The sequence below is a fragment of the Myodes glareolus genome, chromosome X, assembly GCF_982192425.1.
Source record: "Myodes glareolus chromosome X, mMyoGla1.1, whole genome shotgun sequence".
Lineage (NCBI taxonomy): Eukaryota > Metazoa > Chordata > Mammalia > Rodentia > Cricetidae > Myodes > Myodes glareolus.
This window is the reverse complement of record NC_142053.1, coordinates 33,106,516-33,121,364: the sequence shown is the minus strand read 5'-3', so window position 1 is coordinate 33,121,364 and position 14,849 is coordinate 33,106,516. Positions and strand designations below refer to the sequence as shown.

Below are 14,849 nucleotides of genomic sequence, written 5' to 3'. Positions count from 1 at the left end.
GTTTTCAGTTAATTAGATATTCCACCTTATGAAAGGCCAGTATCAGATTGTTTGCCTTCTTTTTTGATCTCTGGAAATCTGTAATTTCAGTTGTGGCAAAGTAGATATTATCTTTTACTTCTTAGTAATAAGATTAAACACATTTTGTTGGCTAATAAAATATTTTTTGTGTGTAATATAGTTCTATAAATAATGACAAAGGTGTTGACTTCTCATTGTTTGTGCATATTGTTTTATAGGATTTTTAGATAAGTGTTTTGAGAGTCTTTTGTACAATCCTTGGTTAGCAACTAATGGAGGGTTTTCATACCCAGTTTTGGAGTTCTTGTTTAGTAGTCTGGAGCTCTTAAGGGCAGTATTGTCAGCTCAGATGATAAATTTTCATTAAAATGATATAATCAAATTTGCATGTATTTATGGGTATGTTTATGTAGATAATTAATAGCATGATTCCTTATGACTTTTTAAGACATCCCTTTATTTGGCCCTTATTCCTTGTCCCTTTGTATTTACTTTCCTTCCTGTCCTGAATTAAAGATCTACTTGTTCTCTCTAGTTCCCCCTTAAGTCACTTGTATCCTATTATTCCTCTTTTGTTCCCCCCACCATAGTGGTCCCTTTTTACTTTCCTGATTTCTGCAGTTACTCCAGGTTTTATACTGAATATTTGAAGATGTAACTCAGGCTGGCCTTGAGCTTATGATTGCCCCCTGCTTCCTGAGTGTTGGGTTATATTCTAGATATGTGTCATTGTGCCTAGAAGAGTGCATGTTCTCTCCTCCTTTTTTTTAGGACCATATAGAAAATATATTTGACTAATGTAAGTATATGAATATATAAGCTTTGTTTTAATTCAAAATTTTTATTTGATATCTAGTAATTGTGCATGTTTATAAGGTACATTGCCATGATTCAGTAACGGTAGCCATGATTCAGTAACGGTATCTAGATGTGTAAATGATGAAATTGGTAATTCCTATTTTTATCTTTTATCATTGTCTTGAGAAATATTGAACTCCTTTCTTCTAGATCTTTATATTTCACAAATAGCTATAAGCTGTAGCCATTCTGTGCTGGCTATACATCACTAGAACTTATTTATCCTATATAAATAAATGTGCTTTGATGTTAAAGATCTCACATCTCCCTACCCCTTTTCCAGTGGCACTCTTAGCCTCTAATATCTATTCTTCTTCTCTTTTACTTTTGGGAAGTCAACATTATTATAGGCTTTATGTACAAGTGGGAATATGTGAAAATTGCCTTTCTGGCCCTCATGTATTTCACTGAACCCAGTGCCCTTCATTTCTGTCTCTGCCTGTACTGTTAAAAATCCGGGTACTTAATTCCCAAACAAAATTCTGTCAAAATAACATACCTTAATCATGGGCTGGAGAGATGGCTCAGAGGTTAAGAGCATTGCCTGCTCTTCCCAAGGTCCTGAGTTCAATTCCCAGCAACCACATGGTGGCTCACAACCATCTATCTGTAAGGGGATCTGGTGCCCTCTTCTGGCCTGCGGGCATACACACAGAAAGAACATTGTATACTTAATAAATAAATAAATATTAAAAAAATACCTTAATCATTTGAAAAAGGGTTTATGTTGGTTTTGTGAAATGTTAACATCTGGTTTTTTTTTGTCTTATTTTAATTTAGTGTCATGATACCCTAGTACAGTTTGGCGGGTTTTTAGCATCCAATCTGAGTACAGAAGATTACATAAAACGAGTGCCTTCAATTGACGTGCTCTGTAATGAGTTTCATACACCTCACGATGCAGCGTTTTTTTCTGTCTAGGCCAATGTATGCACACCATATTTCGGTAAGTACTAACATCTTCATTGGCTTTCAAGAGTAATTCTAAATTCTTTCACAAATATTTTAGTTTTGGATACACTCTAATTTGATAAATTCAGATCTTCTCTCTTGGAGAATTGCTCTGATTTTTCTGTTTTTATTCTTGTCTCAGCAGTGAGCAGTACTGCTTCAAAAAATAGGTCTTCCTGACTTCTTGCCCCATAAGGCTATAATCAGTTCCTTTAGATGCAGCATAGTCTCCATTTTCTGTTTACTTGGGTTCTGGCCTTTCTGCTCTTTGTGTTTAGTTTGACACTGTTTGTGGTTTTTAACTGCAACATGGGGTGAAATGGTTTAAATCTGTCCTGTATGTGATATTGGTCCCCTTCTCTTAAACTAAGATTCCCTCTTTATTCCCTGTAGGGACATGAGTGTGTAGCACAGGTCTCTCTCTCTAAAAAGACACTGGGGAGAAATGCTAAGTTCATCTCATCATGTAATTGCGCATACTCCGTTAGTGTTTACTTTTGAACTGCTGCAGTCTTACTTGATTTAATGACCATCTCAGTGCCATTATCCAGGAATTCCTGTCCTGTATGTTCTAAAGTGTTAATGGGAGCAAAGGAAGCTTTTGTTTTCCTTTAGAATCTATCATTACAGAAAATTATATGCTGTTTATGTGTAGTTAATGACTTGTATTCTTACCCTAACCACATCAGAGAAGTCTCACCTATAAAAACATAGGACCTGATTTCTTGAAGAACTTAGGTGGAAGGATTGCTTTATTTATTTTGGGACTTTCATGTTGCATTTTACTTTTCTGAGACCTGGACATCCTAATCAGTGTCAATGAATCCTAGCAAACAGGAATACCTGGTTGTTATCGGCTGAACTCTGGTCAGGAAATGGAGAAGATCATACCTATGACCTACCTTTTTTTGCCATGAAAAATGTTATTTGTCTTTTAGGAATTGAAAAAAATCTAATGAAAGACATGTTATATAGGGTTTAGGAAGAAAGAAATACACGATGTCATTTATGTACTCCAGGCAGTAATAAATGTCCCCCAACTCACCCTATGTGGGTGGCATACTTCTTAGGAAAGGGAGTGCCTCAGCAGCCTAGGTTGCGATTAGATGGGCATTCATACCCCCCTAAATTTAGTTCTTAGGTGAAATCCTCTCAGTGACCCTCTGATGAATGAGGGAAAATGTATAAGAAAGTGAAGAGAGGACTGAATATAGGGCATACAGAAAAGCCCAGAGTGCTTCCCAGCACCTATGCTGGGAAAGTCTGAACTGCACATAATTCCAGTTCCAGAGGATCTGCTGTCCTCTGATCCCCACAGGTAGCTATAAACATGCTACACAGACACATACATTCTCTCTTTGTCTGTCTCTCTCTCCCTCTTTCTTCACATACACACACATACCTCCACCCTTCACATACACACACAGAAAGAGAGACACAGTAAAAAATATTTTTTTCTTTTCAAATGCTGAGAGAGAAAAAGGGGTAACTGCATGTTCCCCTCAGTAAATTGGCTACCACAGGCCCCCTTGTGAATTATACAACCAGAAATGCTTAGATTCTTGTCCTGACAAAAAACTTTTTAAACATAAATCAAAAGTATAGTGGTACCCCTTAATTCTCTGTTTGACTGAAGATGTGAACCTAAGTGTTAATTTAATTTAGATAAGGGAAATTGACATTGTAGATGAAGTATAACTATCTTTTTGATTAAGCCTATTTTTTGGACTAAATTCTAGTGGAAGGCCTACCAATAGAAGTCACAGATTCAGAAACACAGAAGTAGGAAGCTTAATGTTATTATTTAGTCTTCTCATACATATAACTTAATTTTTAATCATTGAGACTTAATCTTGAAACAGATTTGAAAGGGAGATTTTGCTTGCTCCAGTTGTTCTAGAGATTTCCCAATTAGGTAGTCAGATTGTCATTTGCAGGTCATTTTAGGACTGTTTTATCTCATGTCTCGTTAGAACCTTATCAGATGTCATTTTGCTCATTTAAATTCATATTAGTTATCTTCAGCAAAATCCATTTTCTAAATTTAAAATCCTTTTTACCTTAGCTACTGTTCTTCTTGGTTTCTGATATATAATTGGCACACTTTCCTATAGCTCATGGGTTACTAGCTTTATCAGTTTTGTAGTTTCAGTAGTTATCAGCATGTTCTCTAGCATGGGAGTAATCCTACTTCTAGAGCAGTCTCAGGAATCCTGGATTCTGCTGGACGTGCCATTGAATGTAATGGATATCTTATGCTTTTAGTCCAGATGAGACTGTTACCTGTCAGTGCACAACTCAATCAGAATGTTTCATAGGCGATCATCTGGTTTGGGGTTATAGGTTTAGCATGAATTAAACGATTTCAGTGTTTTTCTAATATAAAGAAGCAACTGATTGTAGGGCTTTTAGATTCACCTTAAAAGTGATGCCTGAATCAAGTAAAATTTTTTGGCAAGAAGTCTTTCATCATAAAATGGCTGAAAGACATGAGACAATGTATTAATTTTCTTTGCTGCGTTTGACATATTTTATGAACTAAAAGTTATGCTAGTATGACTTCAGTAGCAGATTCATTTTTTACCTCATGTAATTAAAAGTATAGCCTTCCTCTGATTCTCTCCCTAGTTAGGACACACCAGTCAGCCCCCCCCCCAAAAAAAAGAAAAGGTAGCATCAGTTCTCACATGATTTCAATTTAATTTACCACAGGTATGTATGGAAAATTTGATTTGGCTTGACAGTAGACTAAAGTAATTGGTTGCTCTCTGGAATATTGTCAGTTTCAGCATTGATGTCTTGCATTCTGGGGAACCACTAAGTCTGGCAAAACTGAACATTTGGTCACTGAGGTAGTAGTCTCAGTAACTTTTTATAACCTTTCTTGTGGCAATCCAGCTTCTTGATACATACCCTATTGCAGTTAGTAGGTCAAATTTTATTGATTAAAAAACTAGTTATGAAACTAAGGATTGGAACAGATTTCAGGGATAATTTATCTTGGAATAAGTGCTCTTGGTAAGAAACTAGAATTGCCATTACAGTTTTGTATAAGTATATATGATATGTTTTAACTTTTTATCTCCAGTCAAAATATGATGAACTTAAAAAATCAGAAAAGGGAAGTAAACAGCAACATAAAGTCCATAAATACATTACATCATGTGAGATGGTGATGGCTCCTGTCCATGAAGCAGTGGTCTCCTTACACGTTTCCAAAGTCTGGGATGATATCAGCCCTCAGTTCTATGCTACATTTTGGTCGTTGACAATGTATGACCTTGCAGTTCCACATACCAGCTATGAAAGAGAAGTCAATAAACTTAAAGTCCAGATGAAAGCGATTGATGACAATCAGGAAATGGTAGGTTTTATTATAGCAGCACAGGTATAATTATGACATTTAGTATTGTCCATGCTTTGCAATTATTTTAGTTCAATATTTTTGATTCTACAGTCTTATTGATCTATAATATTTTAAATTAATTTAATGGTAACCCCTCAATGGATAGAAATTATAATTAAGGAATAAAAAACATACATGTCTTTTCTAGTGAACACTCTCATAGCAATTTAAGCTGATTTGTTTGACTCCTATTTCAAGAGCAGGATAATTATCCAGTGTGTGTGTGTGTGTGTGTGTGTGTGTGTGTGTGTGTGTGTGTGTAAGTGTGTGTAAGACCTTTTTTTACTCTACTGAATGGACTTTGATATATTTGAAAAATGAAGTTAGTAGCAAATTAGGCAGGTACTGAAAAATCAGGCAGAATAGTAAATACAGTATAATCTAGAACTTGTTTAGATATCTCTTCTGGTAAATGACATGTAAAAATGGTACCTTAGAAAGATTATGAGAATAATTTTAATAGTGATTTTGATAAGGGGAAGATTAGTCTAAGTCTAGAGACTGGTTGCGTATCTTTTGGGGTACTTGGTTATGTGGTTAGGTTATGCTAGAGACAGTTGCAATACATGACTTGTAAATAAGTGAGGTAGATGAATGAAGGGAAGTCAAAAATGACTTCATTTTTGCTTCAGAATGAAGCACTGTTAGGAAGGTGACCTGTTCAGAAGGGTCTGAAAACTCTGTGATACTGATTTGGATGTGTTGGATGGAGTATTCAGGAATACCTACTATATAATCATGCTGAAGCAATTATAAAGTATAATCATTTTTCTCTTTAAAATCTTAATTACATGAAGGGGAGACAATGTAGATACAGTTAAAAAAGTATGTGACTTTACTTTGTAGCCTCCAAATAAAAAGAAAAAAGAGAAGGAGCGTTGCACGGCCCTTCAGGACAAACTTCTTGAAGAAGAAAAGAAGCAGATGGAACATGTTCAGAGAGTTCTTCAGAGACTGAAATTGGAAAAAGACAACTGGCTTTTAGCAAGTAAGTTGTTGGCATTATATATTCCTGCTGCTGTTAAGTTGCAAGAGCAAGCATTTCTAACTCTGGAGGTGTTCAAGTGATTATGTTTGTATTCAGCACTGTTCACTGGTCCCTTCTTTAGTTATTCATTACAGCAGAATCAACTTCATGTGTTCACTAACGTGACTGATGAGTTAGTTGGTTAGCAAAATAAAATTAGATTATAAAGATAATATTGGCAGCTTAGTATTCAAATTTTGTGTATAGAATCATATTTCTTGGAAATTGTAGATAGAAAAATGTCCATTGAGTAAAAGTGATGATGAATCTTTATCTGATAGTTTGTGATTTTATACCATTCTGTACACTACAGTAAAATGACTTGTTTGGTAGCCTTGAGGCACTTGAGGAAGATTACTTCTTAATACATTCCTCTTTTATTTTTAGAGTCAACCAAAAATGAGACCATCACAAAATTTCTACAGCTGTGTATATTTCCTCGATGCATTTTTTCAGCAATAGATGCTGTTTACTGTGCTCGTTTTGTTGAATTGGTACATCAACAGAAAACTCCAAATTTTTCCACACTTCTTTGCTATGACCGAGTAAGTTCTTATTGCAACATTTAAAAAGAAAATCTCATGTAAGGACAGCTAATTTATTATAAATTCTAGAGGTATTGTATATATGGTAGATATCATGATCCTTTTTTTTGTTTGTTTTATTTTTTCGAGATAGGGTTTATCTATGTAACAACAGTCTGGCCTGTCCTGAACCTCGGTTTATTGACCAGGTTGGCCTTGATTGAACACACAGAGGCATGCCTCTGCCTTCCCCCTCCTGAGTGCTGGAACGCAAGGTGTGCATCACCCGTGCCCAGCTGAATGGCCTATCTTAAGAGCTAAGTTCTTGACCTTGATTCCTAGCTCTAATTTTCAGCTATATGATCTTTCACAAGATATTTAACCTCTCTGTGCCTCAATCTTCCTATCTATGAAAAGGAACCTATATATAAAAACCCCATGCAATGATACCTATTATATTCAAGGTTAACCTTTTCACTCAGAATTTGATTTTAATAATTTTTTCTCTTTATAAATAGGTTTCTCCACTCTTAACTTTCATTCTTAAAAAAAAACTAAGGAAAACAACCTTCAACTCAAATCAAAGACTTTACACAATCATACCACATACAAGTGGGGAAGCATTTTAGTGTTGTCATATTCTTATTTCATCTGGCTTTTTTCTTTTACTGCATTTGTGGGTTAGAAATATATGTGTTATGTCATGTCTGCTTCATATTCTAAATTTTATCAGATTCGCTTTTGCCTATTGTCTTTCATCTCTGTCACGAATAGCTAAGTGTTCAAGAAGCTATTATATAATAATAATAATAACCTTTCATTTTATCATCAACCAAATTCATAAAACTTTACTTGGATGCTTTATGATTGCTATTTTTTTCTACAGACTCTAGAGTCACCAAAAATTTCTGCAGGTGTGAAAAGGAGAAAGTCCATTTTTTACTAAATTTATCTGTTTATTTGATAGTCTTTTAATATTTTCAGTCAGTTTAATTTTCTTTTTCAATCATTCTTCCTCTAGGTTTTTTCTGACATAATTTACACAGTTGCAAGCTGTACTGAAAATGAAGCTAGTCGGTATGGGAGATTTCTCTGCTGCATGTTAGAGACAGTGACCAGGTGGCATAGTGATAGAGCCACATATGAAAAGGTATATGATTAATAAATATGTTTATATTTTACATGTGTGTATATAATGATTGCTTCAGATTGGTCCATTCTAAAACAATTTAGGATTCAGATGTAAAACGATACTTAAAACCACAATTAATATATTATTTAAAAGTGGATTTTTAAAAATTCTATTTCAACTTATTATCATTGTAAAAACTGAACATTTCTTTTATATCTGGTCACTTATCTGGTCTCATTCTTCTATTTTGTGGGATAAATTTTACCACTAAGAATGAGAAATTTATTTTTCCTTAGGAATGTGGAAATTATCCAGGATTCCTTACTATATTACGGGCAACTGGATTTGATGGCGGAAATAAAGCTGATCAATTAGATTATGAAAATTTTCGACATGTTGTACATAAGTGGCATTACAAATTAACCAAGGTAAAATAAAAAGTGGATATTTTTGAAAGGTAATTTTTTCCCTCTTCATTCCTGTGTTTTATGATAATAGATCTTTAAATGTCTGTTATAGGCATCGGTGCATTGCCTTGAGACAGGCGAATATACTCACATCAGGAATATACTGATTGTGCTAACAAAAATACTTCCTTGGTACCCAAAAGTTTTAAATCTGGGTCAGGCTTTGGAAAGAAGAGTGAACAAAATATGCCAAGAAGAAAAAGAGAAGAGGCCAGATCTATATGCATTGGCTATGGGGTAACACAATTATATTTTAATGTGACTTATGAGACTAGATTATAGAAGGATTCTGAAGATCTGAAAATGTTTTACAATGTTGAAGTCTTATCTTCTGCTTTACTTCAGGAGATTATGGGAGATTATGCGATCATGTTCCCACAGGCTGGTGAGAGTTGTCACTTCTGATTGTCAACTTCCGGTTTATACTGGATGATAGATAGCTTCAAAGGCCACATATAATAGTTCTTGAAATTGGGGAAATACAATTTTGTCATAGTTACCATCTCTTGAGGATCAAAAAGAAAAAACCTCTCTAATTTATAGAATAAGTTTATTTTGAAAGAATGACTTTTAAGGTTTTAGAACACTCTAAAGACCTTGAAGAATATACTGAAAAATAGTACATTATTTTCTAGGACCAAGTATCAGAGTGAATAATTTGCTAATTTTGTTATACTAAACCCCATATTTGTGTTTTTTTTGTTTTTTTTTTGATTTGTGTATGTGTATTTAAACACTTTGTGCGACTTTCAGCTACTGGGGGCTGTTGAAATGTAGAAAGTCTCACATGATACCTGAAAATGAATTTCATCACAAAGATCCTCCTCCAAGGAATGCTGTTGCGAGTGTACAAAATGGGCCTGGTGGTGGGACTTCATCATCATCCCTTGGAAGTGCGTCTAAATCGGATGAAAGTGGTACTGAGGAGACTGGTATGCTTATTTATAGACACTTATAAATAATATATTAAAATATTTTATCACATGATAATTACAGTGCAAGCTTCGTATTGCTTTTTAATTCTCTGGTTATGAGTATGTAACTATTAAATAACCAGCCTCCTGAGTCTTCTAATTATCCACTAATCATTTTGCTATGAAGTCATAGTTTATGTTTACAGTTTGCTAACAAAAACCTTCTTTTTATTTTAGATAAACCAAGGGAGAGATCTCAATGTGGTACAAAAGCTGTTAATAAGGCTTCTAGTACCACACCAAAAGGGAATTCAAGCAATGGAAATAGTGGCTCTAACAGGTAAGAATGCTATGCCTTATGTCACAATTCTAAATTCTCTGTTCGTCCGTCCGTCCGTCCGTCCGTCCTTCCTTCCCTCCCTCCGTCCTTCCCTCCCTCCGTCCCTCCCTCCCTCCGTCCCTCCTCCCTCCCCCCTCGACTAATGGGTGTGTACTCACATTCATGTGTGTGCAAGTAGTTGTGCACACTTGCCACAAATGTGTGTTGTTCTAACCTCAGATGTTACTTTTCACCGTGTACCTTTGGATTCACTTTGCTGCCTATCCCAGGCCAGCTAGCCGGTGAGGTTTCAAAGATACTGTGTTCCATTTTACCATAGGAGCCAATAGAATTACAGATGTGTAGCCGGAGGCTTTTCTATGTCCTACCCAGTCCCACAGCTGCTTATAAAATAATCACTCAGAGGCTTAATATTAATTGTATCTGTTCAACTGGTGGCTCAGTCTTATTACTCTTATATTTATATAAACCCATTTTTATTAATCTGTGTATTGCTATGTTGCCTGTGGTTTACCGGTGCTTGCTTTGTTATCTTACTCCTCCCATGGCTGCTGGTCTCTCTCCGTACTCCTTTTTTTCTCCCTCTATCTCTGCTTGGATTTCCCATCTAGATATGTTCTGCCCTGCCATAGGCCAAAGGAGCTATATTCATCAATAAATAAAAGCAACACATATTCTTAGTGTACAGAATGACATCCTACATCACAGATGAGTGATTTTGTTCTGGTCTTTGTGCGAGTTCTGGGAAGTTAAGCACGGCAAGTTCTTTACAAATATGAGCCATCTCCCTAACTCCAAAATTCTCTTTTTTTTAAAAAAAAATTACCTTTTGACTTAACATACAGAGTAAAGGGTTATATTGTGTGCCTCATAATTGATTCTAATTTGACCTCCAGTGCTCTCACCTTATTTCCAAATAATTTCCCTCTGCTCTTATGTCACTTGTATTCCATTATCTTCCTTTCTACCTCTTGTCCCTTTCTTAAGATGTGTTCTTTATTGATCCCTTTTCTAGTTTCAGGACGTATATGATAGTATTCATACTTTAACGTAGGTTCTACATATAAAACAAAACATTTTTTTGTCCTTTTGAGCCTGACTAATTTCAATTAAAGTAAATATTTCCAGTTGAATCCATTTTCCAGCAAATGCCATTTCAGTTTTCATTTTGCCTGAATTAAATTTCATTTTGTATGTGTACCACATTTTCTTTTTCCATGAATGTGTTGAGAGACACATAGGCTGGTTCCATTTATTATGGCTAGTGCAGCAGTAACCAAAATTGTGCAAGTATCTCCCTCCATGTTATGTTAAATTATAGAGTATCTTGGATGCATATTCAGGAGTGGCATATATAAGATAGCATTCCTTCTATGTATCCCTGCGCGCCAGAAGGGGGCACCGGATCTAATTATAGATGGCTGTGAGCCACCATGTGGTTGCTGGGAGTTGAACTCAGGACCTCTGGAAAAGCAGTCAGTGCTCTTAACCGCTGAGCCACCTCTTCAGCCTGAGATAGTTTTAATTCTTAAACTTGTACACTGACTTCTATAGTCGCTGAACTAGTTAATGTTCCCAATAGTAATTAATAAGTGTTTATTCACATTCTCGTCAACTCTTGTTCTTGTTAATTTTCTTGATAAAGCTATTCTGACTGGTTCATAGCAGTTTTAATTTTCTTTTCTCTGATGGCTAAGATGTTGAATACTTTTTCAAGTATTTATTGGCCGTTTATATTCCTTTAAACAGTTTATCAGCTCATATATTTATCAACCTGTTTATTTATTAGATAAATTTTGAAGAGTTAATTTGCTGTTCATTATTCTAATTTTCAATCTTGTATCTGATACAAAATTGACAATGCCCCCCCCCATTTTGTATGCTCTCTATTCACTGTGATGATTGTTTTCCTTAGCTGTGCACAAGCAGAATTTCATGCTATCTTATTATTTGTCAGTTCTTAGTCAGCATTCTAGGGTTTAGAAATGTTTTTCCTATATTTTCCTTTCACAGTTTAAAAGTTTCAACTCATACATTCAGGTGTTTGCTCACTTTGAATTGATTTTGAGCAGAATGAGTAATAGACATCCAGTTTCAACCTTTTACATATGACCATCACGTTTTCCCACTACTGTGTGTCGCAGATACTGTCTTTTTTCCAATATATGCTTATGATATTTTTGTTGTAAATTAGATGATTGTAGCTGTGTATATTTACTTCTTACTCCTATATTCTATACCAATGACCTACAAAAATCTACATGTTTGTTTTTCTGCCAGTAGCATGCCATCTTTGTTGCTATGAATCTATAGTATAATTTGGGATCAGGTATTATGATTCTTCTAGTATTGCTTTTTTCGTTAATTAATTAGACTATTCTAGGTCTTCTGTATTTCCCTTATCAGTTTTAGGTGTGTGTCCCTTTAATTCTATGAAGGACTGTATTTATGGGAGCTGTATTGAATATGTAGATCAGTTTGGGTAATAGAAACCATTTGCACAATATTGATTCTCCCATTCCATAAGCATGGGGTTTAATTTTTTTTTTTGTTTTAAAATTTTCGAATGGTCAAGGCAGTTTCATTTTAAATTTTTTTTTTATTTTGAAAATATATTTTTTCATACTGTATAATCTGATTACATTCTCACCTATTCCAGCTTCTCCCAGATCTTCCTTACATCCCCACCCACCCAATTCTACATCCTTTCTTACTCCTTCCCATTAGAAAGCAGGCGTCTAAAAAAACCAATGTTAAAATTAGATAAAATGGAAGCAACAAATCCTGAATAGGTCAGTGTCTTAGATTTGTCACTTTTACTTCACATTTTACTAGTCTTTTATTTCCTAAGTATTTTTTTCTTTCAAGTTATCGTGGATGATTTCTTCTTCAGAATTTTCATCCTTATTAAGTAGATCTTTGTATCCTGTTAATTTGCTGAATGTGCTATTAGATATAAGATTTCTGGCATAGCCTTCTGGGTCTTTTAAGAATAGGATCATGTCACATTTGCAAATCACGGTGATTTGAATTTTTTTCTTTTCTGTTATCTCTTTCATTTCACTTTCTTGCCCCAATGCTCTAGCTAAGATTTTAAGCACTATATTTAATGAGTAGAAAGGGTATATTCTGTCTTATTTCTGATTTTGATTTAAGTGCCTTTGAATGTTTATTATATATTCCCTGTATTCCCAGTTTCCTAAGAGCTTTTAAAAATGTTTTGATCAAAACCTTTCTTTACAGCTATTAACGTAACCTTATGCTTTCTAACCCCAAGTCTGTCCATCTTTCGTATTACATTTCTTGAATCATTCTTGCATCCCTGGAATGAAACCAATTTGGTCATGGTGCATGATTTTAGTGTCTTTTTGAATTCTGTTTACAAGAATTTAAGATTTTTTTTGCATTTTGGGCTAGAGAGATGGCTCAGCAAGGTTTAGAATACTGACTGCCCTTCCAGGTTTAATTCTTAGACTCACATGGCAGCTTACAACCATTTGTAAGTCCAGTTCCAGCAGGATCTGATGTCTTCTTCTGGTCCCTGTGAACACCAGGCATTTATGTCATACACAGATAGACACGAAACAGACATACATGTAAGGAAATGCAAATCAATGAAAGTTTAAAAGTACTTTTACATCTCACTTATCAGGGGTCTTATTATTGGTCTGTAATTTTGTGCTTTGTTGGTGTATTTATTCAGTTTGGATATAAGGGTAATATTGGCATCATAGAAATGTGATTGATCGTGTTCTTTTACTTTCTATTTTATGGAACATTTTAAGACACTTCTGTAAAGGTTTGGTGAAATTTATTCATCAGTCTAAATACTTCTGGGCTTTTCTTTGTTGGAAGACTTTTAGTAACAGCTGTCTCATTGCTTGTTATGGGTCTATTTAAATTTGTTATATTTCCTTGATTTAATTTTGATAGGTTATATGTATCTAGGGAATTTATCCATTTTATTCTAGATTTTTTTTTAAGTTTTATTTTCTGATACTGGAATCAACAGTAAAATCACCATTTTCATCTCTAATTTTTATTAACTTGAATTTTCTGTTTTGACTAGTTTGGCTAGGTATTTGGCAAATTTTTCAAAGAACCAACTCTGATCGATTGATTCTGTATATTGTTCTTTAGTCTCTATTTTATGAATTCTGCCTTGACTTCAATTATTTCTTGCTTTTGATTGCTTTGAGGTTTGCCTTGTTCTTGTTTTACTACATCATTAGACTATTTGAGGCGTTTCTGTGTTTTTCAATGTAAGCATTTATAGCTTGCACTACTTTAGTAGTATCTGAAATACTCTATTATGTTGTGCTTTTATTTTCATTTGAAGTTTGGAATTTTTAAAATTTCTCCTTGATTTCTTCAACCAAAGTATATTTTTCAGTCTCCAAGTATTTGTGTGGTTTCTATATTTTCTCTTGCTATTGATTTCTAGTTGTATTTCATTATGATCTAATGAGATAGAAAAACCCTTTCAGTATTGTATTGTATTTCTTAAGACATTCTTGTGGTCCTGTTTCTGTTTGAAATATTCACCAGATTATTTGTTAAGTTTCTGTTGGATGAAATATTCTCCAGATTATCTCCTAAGTCCATTTACTCTTTGGTATGGTTTAACTCTGCAGTTTTTGTTTGGAGTATGAATGACATATCTAAAGTTGACAGTGAATGTCAAAATGATCTACTGTTACTCTATCAGGACCAGTGTCATTGTGTACAAACATTAATGTTTTGTGAAATTTATAGCCCTAACATACAATTCATATGGTTTGTGATGTTACATATTCTTGAATAATTCATATATAGCTAAATTATTTGACTATTCCAATTTTTATTTGAATTCTACTTTGTTAACCACCAGAAGAACTATGCCAGCTTAAGTTTGGCTTTTACTCACTGGGTAGGTTGACTTCTATCTTTTGAGTCTCACCCTGTAGGTATTCCTAGCAGTGATACGTGTTTCTTGAAGAGAACAAATAATTGTGTCTTTTACTCTGTACTTTTCAGGTAATCTTTCTCTTTCTGAGGGTTTCTGTTAATCTTACAATATTTCAAGATGTGTCTTGGTGCCTTTGTGAGTTTATGAATGTCTTTATCTCCTTTTAAAAAAATTTGAATAGAGTCTACTTTTTATTCTGGCTTAATTGTGTATATCGTTACATTTTGTTTAACAACCTGATTTATCCTTCTGAGATACAGG

General features: G+C 34.4%; 1 protein-coding gene across 1 annotated transcript in view; it reads left to right on the top strand.

The window, feature by feature from the left end:
• Positions 1-14,849, top strand: part of Thoc2 (THO complex subunit 2) — a 106,051-nt gene that overhangs the window by 65,336 nt on the left and 25,866 nt on the right. Inside the window, 10 exon segments of the mRNA XM_087903014.1 lie at positions 1,660-1,785; positions 1,787-1,825; positions 4,919-5,194; positions 6,083-6,224; positions 6,651-6,808; positions 7,809-7,937; positions 8,216-8,347; positions 8,439-8,623; positions 9,140-9,318; positions 9,538-9,640. Of these exon segments, the coding sequence (XP_087759140.1) occupies positions 1,660-1,785; positions 1,787-1,825; positions 4,919-5,194; positions 6,083-6,224; positions 6,651-6,808; positions 7,809-7,937; positions 8,216-8,347; positions 8,439-8,623; positions 9,140-9,318; positions 9,538-9,640 (1,469 nt within the window).